This window comes from Channa argus, chromosome 2 (genome assembly GCF_033026475.1).
Source record: "Channa argus isolate prfri chromosome 2, Channa argus male v1.0, whole genome shotgun sequence".
Classification (NCBI taxonomy): domain Eukaryota; kingdom Metazoa; phylum Chordata; class Actinopteri; order Anabantiformes; family Channidae; genus Channa; species Channa argus.
Genome location: NC_090198.1, coordinates 28,068,653 through 28,088,085, shown reverse-complemented (window position 1 = coordinate 28,088,085; position 19,433 = coordinate 28,068,653). Strand labels below are relative to the sequence as shown.

The window sequence follows — 19,433 nt, the reverse complement described above, 5'->3', positions numbered from 1 at the left end:
CTATAGCAACCGACGGCACATTTACATTAAATAAACTGTCAATCATTGTCTATCTGTAATTTAAACAACAGCTCTGTCAAAGGCAGAGTTTGGCTCTGTGGGATTCACAGCAAAGTGTAGTTTACTTGCTGTTGACATTTATTTTGGCACTTTTCAGGGCACTATTTAGTGCAGTTTTAGTGTTTCTTTTTGTTTTTTTGAAACAAACAAACAAACAAACAAAAAAACTACATAAAAATACATTTTACAAGTTTGAAGCAAATTAAAATGTATTTACACAGCCCATTTTTACAAATCACATAGTGACAATTTCACCTCAAGAGGCTTTACAATCTATACAGTGTAACAGAAAAAAATAACTTTACCAGGAACAAAAGGTAAGAAATCCCATGAACTGCAATAGAGGAGGAACCTGTTCCTTCCAGTACAGATGAACAAAACAGGACATTGTAGTAGTCTACATAATGGACAATATGGTAGTTTTTACCCAGTGTTCTTTTGATTATTGCTTCATATGGATAAATCTAAATGAAATAAATACATCAATGAAAGAAAGAAAGAATTTAGATTTTTTTTCACAGCCATCCCGCCAGGCCACAATCAGTCCAGTAGGTGGCAGTGATGTACCCACACGCTGAGTCGCCAGCTTCTCGGAAGTGAAGCGAAGAAGAGCAATTGCGTTAGCGTAGGAAAAGTTTTCAGAAAACCAAAGACATGTTAAGACGTCTAAAATGAGCCTTTTTTCATTTTATTGTTTAAACCAAATTTGATTTTGCTTTATCACTAATTGTTGGTGTTTAAGTTGCTGCAGTTAATGACACGGTCATTGTGTGTGACGTTTAAGTTAGCCCAACATTAGCTACCCCGCTAGCTGCAGCTAACGTTCTTCCCTCTGACCAACGTTAACGTTAAATGTCTGTGAAACGGGTTCTGGTGGATTGTGCCGTGTTGTCTCTGCTAGATTCCCGCGTGTATTATCCGTCCTGCAAGTGCTGCTTCTCAAGGATCGATGTTGAGCAGCAGGACTCGACGAGGTAAAAACGCAGCGTTAAAACACACATTAAATTGTGGCAGTATAGTCATAAGACGGTAGCCACAGTTTGTGCCACTTACGGTAACTTCAGATACCCACAAAAAACTTGCCTAACTGCGTCTAGATGTCCCAAAAACTCTTCTAACAATCCGGATTTGTAAATTTATGAAGTCCAGTGATTAAAATATATTTAAACTCCTTTGCCCATGTAGGGGCTCAGTTACCCAATCAAAACAAAGAGGGCGACCCACTGTGAGAAGCACAGCGTTTTTGGATTCAGGCTCTAACATAGATCCGTTAGCAATGTTATAGTTTCTCAGTTTTTAGGTTGAAACTGTCAGAAAGGTGATAATTCTATGCGGTTATTATTGAGGTCAAAGTGGGTGGTGGAGTCGTATTGGACTGCATTTTAAGAAGAGGTGGTTCCAATGTTTTGGCACCTGATAAATTACTGATAAAAAACTTAGTAAAACTAGACTTCATGGCAGAGTCACTGTATTGGATTGCATTCAATTTCCCAGGTGGTCATAATGTTTTGCCTGATGAGTGTATGTTACCTATAAGATAAAGCTTCTCCTTACACATCTGTCTAACCGCCATAGATGCAGATGCTCCAAGTGTGGATACAGCTGTCTGAGGAAACAGGTTGATTACAGGTATCGTCTGTCACTGAGGGTGGCGCGGGACACATGCATATTTGGAGTAACAGTGTTTGGAACATGTTTAAATCCATTCTTTGGAATTCCTGCAAGTGGATTAAAGAGGTGAGCACAGGACATGATCTTTGCTACTCCACATTTCTATCATTGATTACTCTTAACTCTGTCGATTCATTGTTTACACAGTAAACAATTTCATCATCATCCATGTCCATTTCATGCATCCACATCTTTTTTATATTTTCTTTTTTAAATACATTTTCCCAATTTTGTTTCTAGTGTGAAAACTAAACCCAACCAACTTGTTTATGTGTAATTTATTGGAGGAAATGTGCAGTGTTCACACAGCTCTTGATTTAATGCATTTGATCATTATCTGCAGTAAATGTTCAGGCCACGATGTCCCACGATGAGTTTAGTTAGTAAATGGTGCCCTGCGCAAAAGTGACACTCAATATAAATACACTAAATATTAGGTAGATGCCGTGTGAAATAGTTCCTCTCTCCCCTTAATTCTGATGGTTAATGTTTTACTTTACAAGCGTATTGGTGTTTGTATGATCTTACTAAAACGTTTTTTCAGCCAAGGTGGCCTTTGTCTGTTGTCAAACACTATGTTGTTCACAAAGAATGCATGTATAAAGTTACCTTTATTTTACCACAGTTTTATTTTCCTAGAGACACATTTGAGAGACTCAAATTGTGACCAGTGTTGTCCCTTTTGGCAGCTAAAGGTAAAAGCAGTGTGTGTTTTATTTTTGTTTCTGTAATTTGGTAGGCTGGTCGACAGCTCAGATGGACCAGATGGAGCATCAACCCGATCCACATTGTTGCTGAAGTCTGTTGAGCATTGTTTCATTGGCAGACATTTCATCTTTGGTATAAAGGTACAATTGCTATTGGGTATTGGATGTCTTGGTTTATGGCTAATGCAAGCTACGTATCAATACTGCCATAGCTTTTTAACATTAAACAGTAACATATTCACAAATTGTATCTAAAAACCAAACAAACAAAACAAAAAACACCACAATTTTTTATTCCATGCGTGATGTTAACCATCCTGTGTCCTTCAGGTAACCGGAGGCGAAGGTGGACTTTGGTCAGGGGGGCCTGTTGCGAATGGCTCCTGTGGTAAAGACACAGTCCAGTTCACTGCCAGTCAGATGATTCTTCCTAAAGCCACAGAGCTGACAGGCTGCACAGTGGTCAGTTATTATCGGATCCTTCTTCAGAAAGCTGAAGCACATGAGCTGGGATCTACCGACACCAACAAAACCTCCAGACCTCCAGCAACAACACTGCTGCTGATTCCTCACCCTTCTCCACCCAGCAGTTTCAATAATAGCACACATTCTACCTTAAGTCTCCTTTCCCAATCCCTGCAAAGGTAATGAAATTTAGAAGCTGGTGACTACTGCTTTCTGACTGTTGGGTGGGGGGGGAGAAGCTTATTACTTCAGAAGCACTCTGGGAACATTCTCAGTATCTTTGTAAAGTGAGCGGTGAAATGTTAAAACTTCAAGCAACTAAAAGTGAAAAACTCTAAATCTGAAGTGTTTTTTTTACTCAAAGGTGCTGTTTACACTTAAAGGTCTCATATTTCAGATGTATAATCAAAAGGCTGTAAAACTCCAGATGAAGATGCCTCATGGACAGTCCAGTTCATATCTGGCATATATTCTTTATGGCTCTCTTTAAATCATCTGTTGACCCTCCTTACGTACAGTTTTCCATACTGTTTTGTGTGCATTGAAACATTTTCTTATCTTCATAGTTTTTTTTTTTTTTTTTTTTTTTTTCATCCTAGGTCACAATATCAAAACTGCACCCTTATTCCAACACCTCCTTGGGAGCAATCGCTAGGACTAATTACTTCATCGGCAGAACAGGAGGAAGGCTGCAGTACCAAGGACAGTGGTAATGAGAACAGCAGATGGTCAGACAACAAAGTGGAATGTCAAACACTAAAAGGCTGCTTGGAGAACCATCAACTCGAAGACGAGGCTGCACTGTCACCTCTTCTTTCTTACAATAGTCCGTCCTTCGCCAGATACCCATACTCACCTATTGAGAAACCTGTTGTAAACACCCCTATCCTGAACAATCGCTTCAGTCCATCCCAGTCTGCCGACAAAAAGAATTTACCACTCACTTCGAACTTGAAGGAATTGTCTCGCACAGAACTCATCAAAACGTTTTTGGCTTGGGATGACTTGCCTTTCTCTGAGAGCCTTACAGAGTTTTTGTGTGAGAAAGACGAAGGTTCTGACGACAGTGCCGAGACAGAGACACATCCACATGTGCAAAATCGGACAGAAAGAGCAAGAAGCTACCCAGAAACTTTATCAAAAGACAGGAACTTAGCAACTGAGTCAAATTCTATTTGTCAAAGTAGTGCACAAATTACAGCGAGACAATCACAGCTGTTACTAGACTTCACTAATATACCTCCATCAAATAATAAAGGAGAAAGACATGATTTATATGACCGGGTGTGTACGAACCCTGTTGGGTACGTGAAGAAGAGTAAAGCCAGAAGCATTTGTTCCCATGACTGTAATCAGAACAAAGAGGAAGTTGGTTCTTTATTTCGAAGTGAAAAACAGCCTGAAGGAGATACTTACAATTGTTCAGCAGACTTATTCAGTGGCTCACTCATGATCAGCATGAACACATCAGCCAGCTCACAAACAGAAACTGTCAGGACGGCTGCAGAAGCTTGTGCAACGCTTTCCAATGAAACGCCTAATGCCCTACATTTCACACCACGCAAACAGACACTGGAAAGTAATAAATGCCTCAATGAGGACAGTTTAATTTCACCAAGCACACAAGATCTTGATTTTGTCCCTTCGTCTCAGTCCACACCCTATGTAGAACTGGCTGTTCGTTCGAGGTCACCCGCCTCTTCGTACTCGACATTCAGTTCGGACAGTGAGAAATTGTCTGCTTTTTGCGGAAATCGGCCTAAATCAGGCCGTAAAACTCCAGCCAAAATTACTTCTTCTGTTTGTAAAGTCAACACTTTCAATTCGAATCACCTGTCCCAATGTGCCAGGGAGTTTGCAAAAGAAAACTTTGTTTTGAGTACTTTGTCTGGGGTACGCAGCCAAAGATTCACCCCAAAAAGAAAGTTCTGGAAATCAAAAAAGCGTCCAAACTATCTGCTGGCCCAGCAGTGCCTGAGGGTCCAGAGAGGGGCTCTAAACCTGGGGTCTACTGAAGAGACCACCCACGAGCGTGACTCAAGTGTTTGTGATGTGACTGCATGTGATTATGGGGACAGTGAAGTTCCTCCCACCCCTGCTGCTAAAACACTACGGACACGGTGGACTGATAGCAGCTGCGGTAGTTCGAATTCTACTTGGGAAGGACAGCAGGGAGGTGGAGTTATGTGTAAAAGAACTCTGTTGCATCCAGCTCTCACATCATCACGGAGCGCTGTGACACAAACGGGAGATTCGGTTGGATCTGACAGTGACGTACTTGATGATCACATCCAGGCATGTGATTGGTCTAGAGATCTGTTCACCGACTCTATCTGCTGAGACTTTCTGCTGCAGGTTTACCGTACAAATTAATACCGTTTTTACTGGGGTGTCTTTGTGTGTGTGTTTTTTTTTTTTTTTCAGCTTTATGTTGATAAAATAATACTACTGCTTCTGCTCTTGTTGTGCCTTGTGCAGAAGGATCTAAGTAACAAGCACATACTCTAACACTAAGGATGGAACCACAGTAAAGTCCTTACTCTCCCCACCATCTGTTGTATACAGGCACGTACTGTATATCTCCAAACATAGATGAAATAGATGCTCAAAATCAATTATTAAATAATGCAGTCCACGGGTTTTAAGAATCTCAGCACATACCTTTCCAAAAGACTGAGTGCTCTTACAGCAGCAGGAGCGAACCAACCCCTTAATGTGTATTGCTTTAGAATAAATGTATCAATTGCTTTTTTCCCCCTGTTCTCCACTATTATGACAGATCAGTAGCTCCATGTACTGAACAGCTTTCTTTTGCTGTTGTGGTATCACTGTTACACACACAAAAAAAGATATGATATCTGCACCAAAGGAGCACTCGAATTTAAATATTATTCAAGGAGGTCCCCAGTTGGAATTGAACCAGAGGCCTTTTAATGTCAGTATATGCTGTGCATCACAAGCCCAAGGCCAACAACAATATCAGTATGGAAAGCTCTCCAGTCTAATTTGAATCACTCTGTCCTGGTACTTCTGTTGGCAGCAGAGCTGCAGTCCTTAAGCTAATCCAAAGTTCTTCCCTGCTACTGTGTGTGTGTTTTTGCAGAGGTGTTAATAGAAGTATGACCATGTGCAGTGCCAAGCTAAAGCGCTAAGAATAGCAGCCAAAGCATTTCATGACTACAGTGTTCTGTTGCTGTGGGTAAAAGAACATGCAGATGATGTTACATGTGTAAAAATGGAACTAGGAACTGCTGCAGAGTTGCTCTGTAGTAAGCTGGGTATAGTGTGATATCCAGGTCTGTATGGAGGCTGCAGCATCTGAAATGTCACATGTTCCTCCTTTAGCTTTACAGGCCTTTAACCCTGGAATATTTCTGAGCAATATATAAAAACGATCTTTCCACGAGGGCGTTAAGTGAGTACAGTAAGTGGTCGTCTTGGCACAGAGGTTAAAGGGTTTGCCAGTGTCTGAAACTAAGTCCATTCATTGAAATATCTCAGGCTTTATTATTTTTGGTATTTTAGCCTTCGTTTAATAGCTGAAAGGCAGATGAGAGCACGTGACGTGGGCTCCAACTGGTGTTCTCCCGCTCAAAGACACAGGAGGAATTATACATGTTCAGGATTCTCAGGTCATGTGTCCTGATAACTGGTGACATTCTGACCAGTGCTACTGTTGTATAGTAAAAGGAAAACTAATACAAAAACTGGTATTTTGGTTTGCCACAATTTGCCCGTAGGGTTTAGACTGAAATAATGTGCCAATACCTTTTCAAACTAACGGATGTGGTATGTCCTGAAGAAAAGAGAAATTGTTCAATAATTGAACTGTAGCCTTGCCTTTTGTATGTATGAGGAGGCTTTTGGACGTCTAAAGCAAATGTTTTATGTTTTATGTCATTTGGTAATGAAGCTTAGTCATGATGTTGACGCCTTAACAAATTGAATCTTTCACTAGAGTTACTAAAACTGAAAGTATAATGAATTAAAATGAAATAGAAATAGGTAAACAAACTAAAACCATGTGAAACAAATGAAGCTACAGTGCATTCAGAAAGTAGTCGGTAGTCACCCGAAGGACTTCCAGATTATGAGGAACACGATTCTCAAGTCTAACGGAACCAAGTTCGAACTCTTTTTGCCTTAATTCTAAGCGTCTACAGGAAACCAGTCACCGACCCGAAACTGTTCAGGGTTGAGGGAAGTACAAGGATATTCTCAATAAAAACTTGCTCCACAGCGCTCAGGACCTCAGACGGGGCCGAGGGTTAACCTTCATACTTTACGACAATACTAAGCACACAGCCAAGACAACACAGGAGTGTCTTAGGGACAACATTGTGAATGTCCTAGGGTGGCCCAGCCAGAGCCCTGACTTGAACCCTATTGACATCTCTGGAGAGACCTGAAAATGGCTGTCCACGCTCCGCAGGTCAGAACCCAGTGAAATATCTTGCCTGTACTAATAACGCTCCTAACTTTTCCTCCAGCTTAACTGTAATTCTGCGTGAAATGTCTTGAAAACTTTTGCAAAGTTGGCGCGAATCATTACGAGATTAGAAATACAATTTGTGCAATATTTTGAATTTAGGAATTTTTTTTATACTTTGCTTTCCAGCCTGAAAATCATGCAACCTTGTTTAGTTTGTATCTATAAGCCATCAAGCTGCAGTCGCAGCACTTGTTGCCAGCTTTACTGTCATGCTCGTGTTATTGTATTTTTTTTCCCCACTTATGTGATTTTTATTTATTTTAAAATTAAATAATGTGTTAAAAGTGAACGCTCTTGAATGCCTGATTGATCAACCCTATTTTCCACTTTTCTTGGAACCACTTAAGCGGCTCAATTGATTCTGGGAAAGCTGTGAAGTAAAGAACAAGATGCAAGGATACATGCCCATGTGCTGATTGTGCTGATTGTGCTGCTATGTCATGTTAAATCCACACTATGTGTTAAGAAGAAGACCCTGTACCTTCTGCTGGCAGCCAGTACAGAACGTAAGTTACACTGCTACTCAACAACTCCGCCTCTGTGTGTGAAGTGTCCCAGTGGGGGCAGTTGTAGTGTTCTGTCACAATGGCATGCAGCTGCCTAGTGCAGCATGTTCATTTTGAGGGCTCGTGTTCATGTGCCAGAGCATTTTGGCTTCAGTTGCATCAGTAATAAAAATAGCGTGTATATATAACTGGAGAGTGTCAGTGAACATAAGCAAAGTGCCGTCTTAAATGCCAGTGGGCAGTCAGCAACCAGTTGAATGTAAAGTCTGCTGTCTGAGGGGAGACTCTCACATTCTCTGCGGGGTACTGTAATGTTGGACCTCATTACAAGGCGGGTTTTCAACCGTCCCAACTTCTCTTGTAACTTTTTACCAAGTCTGGAACCACGTTTGTGCTAAAAGAGCTGTGCGATTTCGCTGTTCCTCGTCTTAAATAAGTGTTGACTTCACCATTTCTGGCCCTTAGCCTGTACATGCCAGTCCCAGAACGTGCTGTGTTTCCAAACGTCGCAGCTGTGTGTTGGTGTGTGCGTATGCCAAGGGAAACCCTCTCTCCATTTCACAGTACAGTACGTGAGCTATGTCACCAAGCACCATCAGGTGTTTAGGTTATGTGGGGTACTATTATAATAATCGTGGATATAGTTTATTACTAAAATGATGAAGGGCGGTGCATCTGTAATTTGGAATTCAAGTTTTTTTATTTAAAAAAAGTTTAATATATTTATATTAGTGGAAGTGCAATATCATAGAATGCATCTTAACTTTCTTCGGGTGTGTGAATATTTTTCTACTGAGCCATTTTATTGAACTATTTTAAATTCTTGCTCAAATATAAAAAGCACTTTCATAAAATATAATGGAAAATACTAAATGCAAATCTTACAAATTAGCATTTTTAGGTTTTATCAACTTAAAGTGTTTCAGCTAATGTCACAAGACTCATTACAGTGGTTCACTGTGTGGCGGTGTGTGTTTCCGTTGCACACTTTCTAGGGTGAATGTACCACTGCCCCGTGGGCAGATGGGCAGGTGGCTGAAATATGTGAATGCTATGGACGTTAAAAAGCGTGACAAGCACATGGTGTGGATGGGTGGAGAAATGGCTTTGAATGGAGTTGTCAACAAAGCGTCAGCCAGAGGAGGGCAGCTCACAGTTCCCACACCGGAGAGCCGATCTGTGTAGAAACACAGCAGATAGAAATGTTTGTAGATGCGGTGCATCGCAGATTACTTCTTCTTGTTCACATACGGTGTATCCATGGTACTCAGCATCCAGAGTAAATTTCCTTAAGTGCTGTGCTTAATTAAATATATTCCTTTAATGCTTCTACTTTACTACAGTTACACAAGAGGGAAACCTTTTACTTCTTGCTAAATGCAGCTTTTGGGAAGTATGGGACTCAAAATCAGTCCACCCCGAACGTCAAACACTGACCCTGTGTCCACCTCTTTGGTTGCTCATAGATCTCACTGTCAGTGTGACAGCCGTGGTTTAAACTCGACTCTCCACAGCAACGCGACACAATAAGTGGATCAAGAAAATTACAAAAATAAATACAAAATTGAAAAAGGCTACATATTGCTTTAAGTCTGCATCTGGAAACTCTTGATATTTAACCAGACAATTATTAGACAATTATGTGTGTGTGTCAGTGCAGTGAAAACTCAGGGTTGACAAATAAGCCACATCAACTTGACTTTAAAACCGTCCAGTGTGACATGTATTATCTCACCCTGGTGCACAATTCCAGTTCAGGTCTTAGCAGGAAGCAGCATATTTGACGAAACCATTTTAATTGGATGACCTCTGATCTCCCTGTAAAGTGGGAATATACTTTTATTAAAATGATCCATGCGTGAATATTTAAAAAGAATGACATCTCTGAAATCATCCCATTGTGATGTGAATAGACGTGTTGCATCTATTCGCAACAGGTCTGTGGTCTCCTTTTGCGTCTCTGTGGGCTGGTCTTAGTCCTCCTCCATAATAGGCCATGGAGATCCTGACGTCGGATGCCAGCGTTCCTTGTAAGCACATGTCCCTCCGCGTCACTCCATGCCCCCAATATGAAAAGCGTGTGATTGTTTTCCGAGTGACACAGTGTGTAGTAGACTGGGAATATAGTATTTAGTCCCCAAGGAGTTAGATTTTTCTGCTCAGCCTTAGGCAACGCTGCCCACAGGCAGTGTCACACTCCACACTACAAGGGTTTGATGCTCCTACACAATATAAAATGAAGGTAAGACGGTATGTATTTTAATTTTATTTGATGAGCTCAAGCTCAAATGACTGTGTTTACTTTGATAAAATCATTTGAGTTGCAGCTTTTTAGTTTTGAGGTAACATGCATAATGAAAATATGAAGTTAATGTCTTGTCATCTTTAGGCTGGTAGTGTAGTGTAGATTCTTGAGCTTGTACACTTGGATAATAAGGTGTCGCCCAGTTATGTTCAAGGGGCAGACGATAAGCAAGTTTTGCTTTTGGCTTGCAAAGTGTTAAAAACTTGTCTAAGCTTAAGTGCCGACTCTTGGTGCATGTAGAGGCTGCAATGCAATAGGGAGAAAATGTGGAACTGATTCTCATCCAGTGGAAAAGTTAATATTTAATGATCCGTTTGATCTTGTTGCCTGTGCAGCAATAAGTGCTATTTACTGAGCCCTGTTCGTTTCAGGTTGCACCTTGTATCCAGGAAGTTAGTGGCCACACAACATCACTGCTGACAAGTCTGAACCTCCAAAGAGAAAAAGCTCTGTTCTGTGATTGTGTGGTCAGACAGACACAGAACCCAGGTCAACTCCACCCTGCACACAGGTGAGTCAGAAACGGCTTTTACCATAACTATGCCCAACATGTACATATTGGCAAAATATAAGTTTGCTTGTGTCTGTCGGTGGTTGCGTGGTTTGCACAATGTTCATGATTTTATGCAGAATCACATCCCCAGTCGCTCTTTGCTCTTAGGTGTGTCCTGGCTGCTTCCAGTCCCGTTTTGGCATCTATCTTGTCCTCTACTGGTGCCCTGGTGGAACTGCAGGATCCATGCCTGTCTGGCTCTGTGCTGGCTGTTCTTTTGGACTACATTTACACTGGGGCTTTGCCATGTTCGTGTAGCCAACGACAGTACAACAGCCTGCTCAGTGCTGCCTGCTACCTCCAGATGAACAAACTGCAGGAGGCTCTGTGTGCTCGGCAACAGGCTGAGTTTAATGAACCAAATGAAACCGATACTTCCACTGGAACAGAGAGTCAGGCATATAAAAACATCATCAGTACCCACAGCGAAGCCGCTGATACATTTAATGGGGGTCTACTTTCAACGTGCAGCATTGATGCCTGCAGAGGAGATGAACATACTTGCAGTGTTCAACATATTTCAAGTTCTCTGGAGGGAACTAATGGAGGAAAATATGATGGAACACAGGTGCATTCACACAGTATAGATACATGTCCTAACGAAGCAACAACAAATACATGTGGCGCTCGGAGTGGTGCAAAGTGCTGTAATAGAAAAGATGCGAGCACTTTATCTGAAAGCAGTGGAAATGCAGGCGACTGCAGTGAAGTCATTCATCTGACACCTCGGGCTGTGATTCAAAATATCCCTAGCAGCTCTGAAGGGTACAGTGTGTCTACAGTGGACAAAGACACGCAAAAGGATCAATTTCATTCAGCTGGCACCATAAAACCAGAGACTTGGCAGGCGACCACAGAGGGGGAACTGGTGAGGAGGACTTCCTCCTCGTCCGCTTCCTCATTACAACATACATGTTATGGGGCCGTGCCTGTCATCTGTCACAGCAGCACAGCAGCTATGCTCCAGCTGGCAGAAGTAGCCACCGCGACTTTTTACAACCCAGCATCCAGAACCTCAGGCGACTTCAGCAGGGTCTCGACCCCACGACCAGCAAGCACAGAAAATAACACTGTTGAAGACATTGCCGGTGAACACAAAAGCCACTATGGGAAAGGGAATCTGGATCACAGAGACAATAAAGACCACTCTGGAACACAGAGCTGGGATAGCAAGGACACTTTACATCAATGTGACACACGGGATTCACGATACAAATCCAGAACAAACCAATCTGATTCACTCAAACAAGATTACACCTGCAGCAGTGCCAATCATTTAATAAAACTCAGTGACAAACGTGGGGACAGTGGATTGTCCCACGTAACAGATTGTAATGGGTACCATGCTAACTGCATGTATGATCACAATGAGAATCAAACTAAGCCTTTTGGAGAGGATTCAGTGCCACAGAGTAAAGTTTGCAGCAGGTTCATCGGGGGGTTAAAGTATAAAACCAATCTCAGTTTTGATGATTTGCCCTACAAACATCAGCGGCTGGATTGGTCTGATTGGGATGTCTCAATGTCAGCTGCAGTAAAGGAGCCCCCGCAAGACTTGAGGACAGGAAGTAGTTCTCACTGTGGAGACATCTGTTCTGAAGGAGAAGTGAAAGGGGAACACAGTTGCTCTAGCAAATATCCATTTGCAATGACAAAACACTTTAGCCAGCACGACTGTGATTCAGATAACAGGAACACAGCTACGGAAGACGAAAGACACAGTGCTGATGTTTGTCCGCATGTTTCCAACACACCAGAATCAAAATTGGATAATGTCACCAGCGGTCTCTCTGTGTTTGAACATCAACCATTGCTGGATCTTGGAAAGATCTCCGACGCTAACACCTCAGAACCACACTTTGCTTTTACAGTTCCTGTGGCCAGCGACACGTCTCACTCCATGTATAGTGCTGTGGGACAGTCATATCATGGACACGTGCATTATCACTGCCTGTCCAAGGAGGAAACGCACTTAACACATATAGATTCCCACACTGATAGTTCAGACCATTCTAGTGATGATGAGGCCTTTGGTACCTTTGCCAGTCCAGGCCAGAGTCCTATGAGGCAACACTTTGACACAGGGACTCCGGAGCAGGTTCTACTACTGGACATTAGCACCAAACATGCCGAGTTGCTTGTGTCCTACAAGCACAGAGCTGACCAAGAAAAGAAGGCATTGGACAAAAAGGACCCACTTGGGACTGGGATTGAAAATAATGACAGAGAGCAAAGAAATGAAAAAAAGTCTGTGGCAGGGACAAAAATTAGAGCTAGGACAAAATTTAGGGCGACGACTTTTAGCGGATCTAGGAATAAACCCGTTGAAGAAAGACAATTTGTTGACAGGGAGCAGAGCAGATTAGGACCTGAGGTTAAAAATAAAGCTGAGGCTGTGGAGGTTTCCAGGCATGGAGAGGTTGCGTACCAGACCGGTACATTGACAGGGTGTCCAGCTCCTACTGTGCCAGAGTCTGCACAAGCCTACGTGTCATCTACCTTGTCTGTCTGCATACCTTCAAGCCTTCCAGCTAGCACGTCAACAAATATATCAAGTCATCTGTCAACTCCTGTCCATCATGCTTTCCAGTGCTCACTGTGCGACCGCTCCTTCAGCCAACGGGGCTCTCTGAATAGACATGTGCGGAGCCACCTTGGCGTTCGGCCTTTTCCTTGCCCCTGCTGCCCCATGACCTTCTCACGTCAGTATCGTGTCACTGAGCACATGCGTGTTCACCAGCGCTGCGCCCTGGGAAATTACTTAGCCAAGCCGCCCGCCTCTTCAATTTGAAACAAATTGATTTAAAGTCCTGTCGTTAAAGGACGTTGTTTAAAATGTTTGGTTTGTCAATATCTTAAGATAATAATACGGTTTTCCATTGCACATTTTTACTGGTTTGGTTCCCACTTCACTTCTTTGCCAGTTAGTCAAGGCCATGATTCAGAATGAGTGAGAATATTCCTGTGTGTGCTTGATAAGAAAAGAAGCAGCGGTTTGCAATCTCTGCTATGGATGTTATTATGGCGTTTAATGGGCATTATCGTTTGTTATCAGCCCCGTATCTATGGTCCAATCTGCTTCACAAGACTGCAGGTTCATGTGACCTTGTGCATTGTAATCTCGTTTTGCTCATTTCCATCAGTAAATGCTTTCGGTTTAATGTGGGAACAGAAACGAGACGGGGTGGGTATAAATACAATAACATTATTATCTGAATTAACAACATTGACTCGCAATTTCAAATCAGACACAAACCAGTGTCTCTTATTTTAAAGGCCTGTGTTTTCTTACTGTGTTTTCACTGGCAGCTGACGTGGAAATCCACAACTATAGCTTACTACATTTCTGAACTATGACAGAAATAATAAAGACAACGTCTCTTTCCCTAAAGTGAAGTTTTGTAGGGATTTTCATAATTGGTGTGATCATTGGCAAATGTAATATTGAATTGATACAACTAACGACACTAACTGATGAATATTTCCATTCCTTTATTTATGCATGCTGTGGTTTTCTTTTTATTCAGGAGAAGTTACATTGTGTATAAAATAGAAAAGATGACTTGTGTATCTCAAGATTGTCTCGACTGTACATGGAAAAAATAAGCTTTTGTTATTTCCAGTTTAAGTTTCAATGTCAAATAACCAAAATATTACATTTCTGATTATCATTGCCAAAAGACAAACAAACATACTGCACCTTAATAAAATTTAAGTTTTTAAAAGCATATTTGAATATGAGCTGAAAATGTAAAATGTTAGCGGTAGTTACCGAAGAACAAATAAGGATTCTCCTCACGCAACAGACGATTCATGAGCAGTTCCCGGATAAAGTGACTGACTCTGAATTGAGTTCCATTCATTAGATCCTGTTTCTCACAATAATGACTTAGTAACTCCAAATATTGAGATAGTATCCCATTATTTTTGAGATACTAATACAAAATATTGAGAAAGTATTTCATTATTTTTAGTAACTCCATATAATCAGATACTTTCTCAAAATCTTTACTTACATTTTACACACTGTACCTTTTTATTTTGGTAGAAAATCTAAACTTTCACTTTAACGCATGACGCCCTGCTGTTGTCTGTTTACAGAGAAATGTATTCGTACCATCCCTGACAACTGGAGGGTGGAGGAGGTTTACGTTTTTTTACATAGACTTCATGTAGTAGAAAAACATAGAGAGCAGTTTACTATGTTTATGACTGAAGTTGCTCCGGTTAAGAAGTTCAGAGGACACAGTCATAAAATCCTTCAGAATGAAACATGGCTGTGTGTTTTTTATTTGGCAGTAATGTGGCTTAAATTTGATAAAAACAAGAAAATAGAAAATAATAGAAAAACACTCTTCTGTAACTGTAACTTTATGTGTAAACAAGTCATTAGTGGGTGTTAATTTTGGACTGAGCTAAATGAAAGCATTCAAACATTAGTCTGTTAATCACACTGAATTCCCATTTTTGAAATCCATTATGTGAAATGAAAAGTGGGGCAGTGAGTCAGAGGTGTCAAAGCAGACAGGTCAAACAGTCCATTGGACAGGACTTGTGTTTTATATATTGTAAGTACAAAGCATTGATATGTGAACTGTAGCAATTAGTAACAACTTATAACAATTTCCAAAAGGTGCTTATTTAATCCAACACCTGCAGTAGTACCTTTAAATCATTTAAAGCCACCTTTTACTAATTGGATTCTTTTAAAGGCCTTATAGAAAGCAATAAAGTATAGTTTGGGGGGTGGATGTGATTAATGGTGGGGCCCCTCCTGTGCTGCAGAATTACAAAATTCTATCTTGGTGGTCTGTTCATGTTAGTTAAGATTCTAAATCACCACGTTACGTAAAGACAAACCCAACCATACATGTTATATGCATTGCACTGTAAACAGTGACAACAACATGCCAGTAAGAAGTAGTTGATATTAAGGAGAAAGGTGTCCTCTGGCCATGAAAGACAAGTCTTCCTCCTGTGCTCGTTATTCAGCTGGTGTTTGTGTTGGCATGGTAGTCATCATTACAATGACCTACAGAGAAGAGAAAGAAGAGCAATCCAGTGCCTGACTCCACGAGTCCCAAGTCATGTTGCTACTTTGGTGAAACTAAGATATTTTGTAAATTAATCTCTTATTCTCTCTCTAAGTGTGAACATGTATGTCTCACCTGGCTCCTTGTGGAACGTAGTGCTGCCCCAGCAAAAACAGACATCGTTATGAAAAAGACAATACCAACTGAAGTGTAGAACAGGAATAGGACTTCCAAACACAATCCCATGCTCTGAACAAAGACAAATACACATATCTCAAACATGTGGCAAACACATAAAAACACACAAGTTTAGTCTGTCAGCAGTATTTACACCTGAGGACGATGCTAATGTTTTGACCATAATAATTTTCACAGCACTAACCCCTCAGCTCAGGTGTCCACTAGATTGCTGTGTTTCCCCCAAACAGTCAAGTAGCATATGCTCTATGAAGAAATAGTCAGGGGCCCACATTAAGGCTGAAACCAGTTTTTCCTACTTTAATTGGCCCTCATAAGACCCCTGAGTATGTTTTAGCCTTCAGCCATGTACAATAACCAAATTAAAAAATGTGAACATAATATACAGACAAATGCAACACAAGGTCATAATGTAGCAAATGAATCCAAAATGCTGCAGAAAGGTCACTGATGGGAATTTGCAAATAAGAATGAACTAATTTAACCCTATTATTTAGCGTTTCTCCACTGGCTCTCAGTGCAACTCAGAACGGAATTGAACATCCTTCTTACACACACAGCCACAGAACCATATTACCCCAATAAACACTTCGCTCTCCAAATTTTACTTGGCAAAGCCTTAAGATATCCATCTCCAAGTTTCGGTTTGGGATGCAGAGACTTTTTCTTACTTTTAAAATTTGGCTTAAAACTTTCCTTTGTCATACATCTTATATTCAGCTGGCTCCCATGAATCTTAGCCACATCTTGATTATACTGTCATAGCCGTAATTGCTGGGTGTTAATGCACCATTCTTCACTCTTTAATCCCTACACATTTAAATGCTGCCATAAAAATTGCTTTGGACTTTTGGTCAAGATTATAAAAGATGCCACAACTAAAGCAACAATTGTTAATATTAAAAATAATAACCTCAGAGTAGGAAAGCCACTCGGTATCCTCCGTTTCTGCTGTGTTAACTTCAAAGAAGCCATAGTATCTGTAGTGGTCAGGACCTGAAAAGGTGATTATCATGTGAAACATACTCCATAATGCCCCAAGTATGGTCACTATACTCAGAGCCAACGATAGACTGACCTACACATCAGAGAGAGATGCAGGAAAAACAGAAAGGTGATAGTTAATAGTAGAGTAGATACAGTGATTGTTCCTACAGTACATAGATAATGTTGAGAACCCAACAAAATACCGTAAATGAACTAATTTAACTTTAAACAAGTATTTAGACATTCACATTTTTGTTACACGGTAAAGATGTGTGTGGACGGACATGTCCTCCATTCAGTTACTGCAAAACTTGGCAATATTATCAAAATATTACTGTAGCACTCACTATTTTCTTGGTCAGCTTGTGCTCTGTCAGAATGAACAGGATCCCACTTACGATGAACTACAAGACGAAGAAAACAAGTTATTTCTTTATTCATGACTAATTTATTTGTTTGTGTATAACCAGTGAAGATAGATGAAAGCTATTGTTAACTATTAAAAAATGTAAATTATTGACTCAATTTTCGATTGCATGAGCCCCTATAGTCCATTGGTAAATATTAGCTCTTTGATTTTGCTACCAACCAGTGTTCCTGTCACAGAGGAAGGTGAGACATCTGTTGAAATGTCATGAAATGTGCTGTTGAAACTGACTGAAATGGCAACGATAAAGAAGGACAAACCCAAGGCCACCACAAGGACCTAAGAGAAATCAAACACGACATCTACCATTAATTTTTCTATGCATTTATTCATCCTTACTTGTTGCTCTAACCACTTCTGAAATGTGTGAAATACCTTGATACATTTGCTAAAGGGTAATGTGTGAACAGTGTGTGTGTAGTTCTCACGCCAACAATCTTGGGTTGGACCTTCAAAAAGCGGTGCAAAGGTTTGCTGCCCCCCACTGTGGTGCCTTGAAGACTTGCATTATTCCCACCTGGTCCACTTGCTGGGTGGAACTCAACAGACATCTAATGGACAAACACACACAGGACAGAGACAGGCTGAAAACATTAAAAGGGACATTAACTTGTATTAATGTCACTAACATAACTCGAGATTGGTGCCATTTTTAATTTTTCTGATTCAGCCAAACAAATCTTACGGAATCCTAAATTTGATTGTCACTTAATTTGTCTGCAGCATCAAAACCGTGTTAACATCTGAACAAAAGGCAACATCTGATCTACACGCTGAGAGGAAACTCTAGTTAATGAACCTGAAACCATCGTTCACCTGGGCTGTTTTAAAATTTTATAATCCTTAATCTTTCTGATTTTCTTCAAAAAAAAAAAAACCCAACGTATTTCAATGTGGTAAAGCTGTAAAATAAATCTACTGGAGTTAAAGTAAAAAGGAGCCTAACAGGGAACTATTTGGGTTAAGTACAGCACATGTACCACAAAAGTACTGTAAGTACTGTACATGAGTAAAAGTGGTTACCACCTCTGCTTTTTGTCTTGGCTGTGGTTTCCCATCACTGTCAGCATTGTGGTACAAACTGAGTTCTGAAGTATCATATTCCATAATTGTGGCCCTTTTGCTGAAAATGATGTGTCAGCCAAAGTAGATCTGCACCTTCAAAGTCAACAGTTCCCATTTAATATGTGCAGAGGAGACTCTTAATGTGAAAAGACACGTATCCAGATGCTGAGGAATAATGTTACAGAGGAGTGTGAAACCTGTATGTTAAAATCCTGATGCTGACATCAAACTATGTACTGACAATTATCGTCGGAGGAAATACAAACAGTGTCTAAAAGCAACTTGTCTTTATCGTCCACTCTGCTGAAGTTGCAGATAAGTTTTGCATTTGATTTCAAACCAACTATTTGTTACTTGATCATGAAAAGTGTTTTTTAAGTGTCATATCCCAAACACAGCTGTTACAAACAAAGAAATACATTAGAAAACAAATGGAAAAACTGACCTTGCCGTGCAGTCGTGTGATTGACACTGAAGTTCAGTGTTAAGTCATGTGACGACTTCACATCTGGAACAGTGAAGGGGGTTTGTGAACGATCAGTTCCTTTTGAACTGATCTAGTCAGTCAGTTAGTGCATTGTAATTCATTTAATGGCTGTTACTTGCTGATTCAAATTGTTTCAGTTCAGTTCAAATCACCAACCATTGTGTTACTGGACCTGATGGGAGTGTGTACATGTGCTTGTCTGACTTTCAGTGACTGACTTTCAAAATCATAGACTCCCAAACCACAATCGAACTTTCCTTCACAAAAACACAAGGAAAGAAAGAGGTGCATTCTTTCCCTGTCTGTGTGTGTGTGTGTGAGTGTGTGAGAGAGAGAATTGGGGGTGGGCAGCACCATGCACGTAGCTTTACAAGGGGCAGGGCTAAAATGGAAAAGCAGAAGGAATGTGATGAAATAGTTTGAGTGAAAGAAGAGACAACATTTCCTGTTTTTAGCCCCCAAAATGACAGCAGTGCC

The 19,433-nt window shown here is 40.8% G+C and overlaps 3 protein-coding genes across 4 annotated transcripts; 2 read left to right on the top strand and 1 right to left on the bottom strand.

The window, feature by feature from the left end:
* The first annotated feature begins 119 nt into the window (after positions 1-119).
* On the top strand, positions 120-8,029 carry ddias (DNA damage-induced apoptosis suppressor). The gene is made up of 5 exons (XM_067489168.1): positions 120-1,034; positions 1,636-1,797; positions 2,471-2,579; positions 2,769-3,082; positions 3,503-8,029. The coding sequence occupies exons 1-5, from the start codon at positions 913-915 to the stop codon at positions 5,241-5,243; spliced, it is 2,448 nt and encodes an 815-aa protein (XP_067345269.1). The 5' UTR covers positions 120-912; the 3' UTR covers positions 5,244-8,029.
* A 1,963-nt stretch (positions 8,030-9,992) lies between these two features.
* Positions 9,993-14,487, top strand: LOC137106125 (uncharacterized). Its single transcript, XM_067489156.1, has 3 exons — positions 9,993-10,143; positions 10,578-10,717; positions 10,868-14,487. Exons 1-3 carry the CDS (start codon positions 10,138-10,140, stop codon positions 13,548-13,550), a joined length of 2,829 nt encoding a protein of 942 aa, XP_067345257.1. The 5' UTR covers positions 9,993-10,137; the 3' UTR covers positions 13,551-14,487.
* A 524-nt stretch (positions 14,488-15,011) lies between these two features.
* LOC137106141 (membrane-spanning 4-domains subfamily A member 6B-like) lies at positions 15,012-19,351 on the bottom strand. 2 transcript variants are annotated; one of them, XM_067489179.1, is made up of 7 exons: positions 18,915-19,333; positions 17,833-17,955; positions 17,567-17,683; positions 17,325-17,381; positions 16,904-17,068; positions 15,928-16,041; positions 15,012-15,791 (listed from the first exon to the last, which is right to left on the bottom strand). In XM_067489179.1, the coding sequence occupies exons 2-7, from the start codon at positions 17,953-17,955 to the stop codon at positions 15,744-15,746; spliced, it is 624 nt and encodes a 207-aa protein (XP_067345280.1). In that variant the 5' UTR covers positions 18,915-19,333; the 3' UTR covers positions 15,012-15,743. The 2 variants fall into 2 exon arrangements, with proteins under 2 accessions (XP_067345280.1, XP_067345289.1); XM_067489188.1 differs by lacking the exon at positions 17,567-17,683 and having other exon boundaries at positions 18,915-19,351.
* Between the last annotated feature and the right edge of the window lie 82 nt (positions 19,352-19,433).

Excerpts from the sequence above, each read along its gene's own strand:
- ddias (XM_067489168.1), top strand. The coding sequence starts at position 913 with ATGTCTGTGAAACGGGTTCTGGTGGATTGTGCCGTGTTGTCTCTGCTA. Across the intron at positions 1,798-2,470 it reads CCTGCAAGTGGATTAAAGAG|GCTGGTCGACAGCTCAGATG; the intron begins GTGAGCACAGGA and ends GTAATTTGGTAG. Across the intron at positions 3,083-3,502 it reads CTTTCCCAATCCCTGCAAAG|GTCACAATATCAAAACTGCA; the intron begins GTAATGAAATTT and ends TTTTCATCCTAG.
- LOC137106125 (XM_067489156.1), top strand. Across the intron at positions 10,718-10,867 it reads CAACTCCACCCTGCACACAG|GTGTGTCCTGGCTGCTTCCA; the intron begins GTGAGTCAGAAA and ends CTTTGCTCTTAG.
- LOC137106141 (XM_067489179.1), bottom strand. The coding sequence starts at position 17,955 with ATGTCTGTTGAGTTCCACCCAGCAAGTGGACCAGGTGGGAATAATGCA. Across the intron at positions 17,684-17,832 it reads TCCAACCCAAGATTGTTGGC|GTCCTTGTGGTGGCCTTGGG; the intron begins GTGAGAACTACA and ends GATTTCTCTTAG. Across the intron at positions 17,382-17,566 it reads CCTCTGTGACAGGAACACTG|TTCATCGTAAGTGGGATCCT; the intron begins GTTGGTAGCAAA and ends TTCGTCTTGTAG.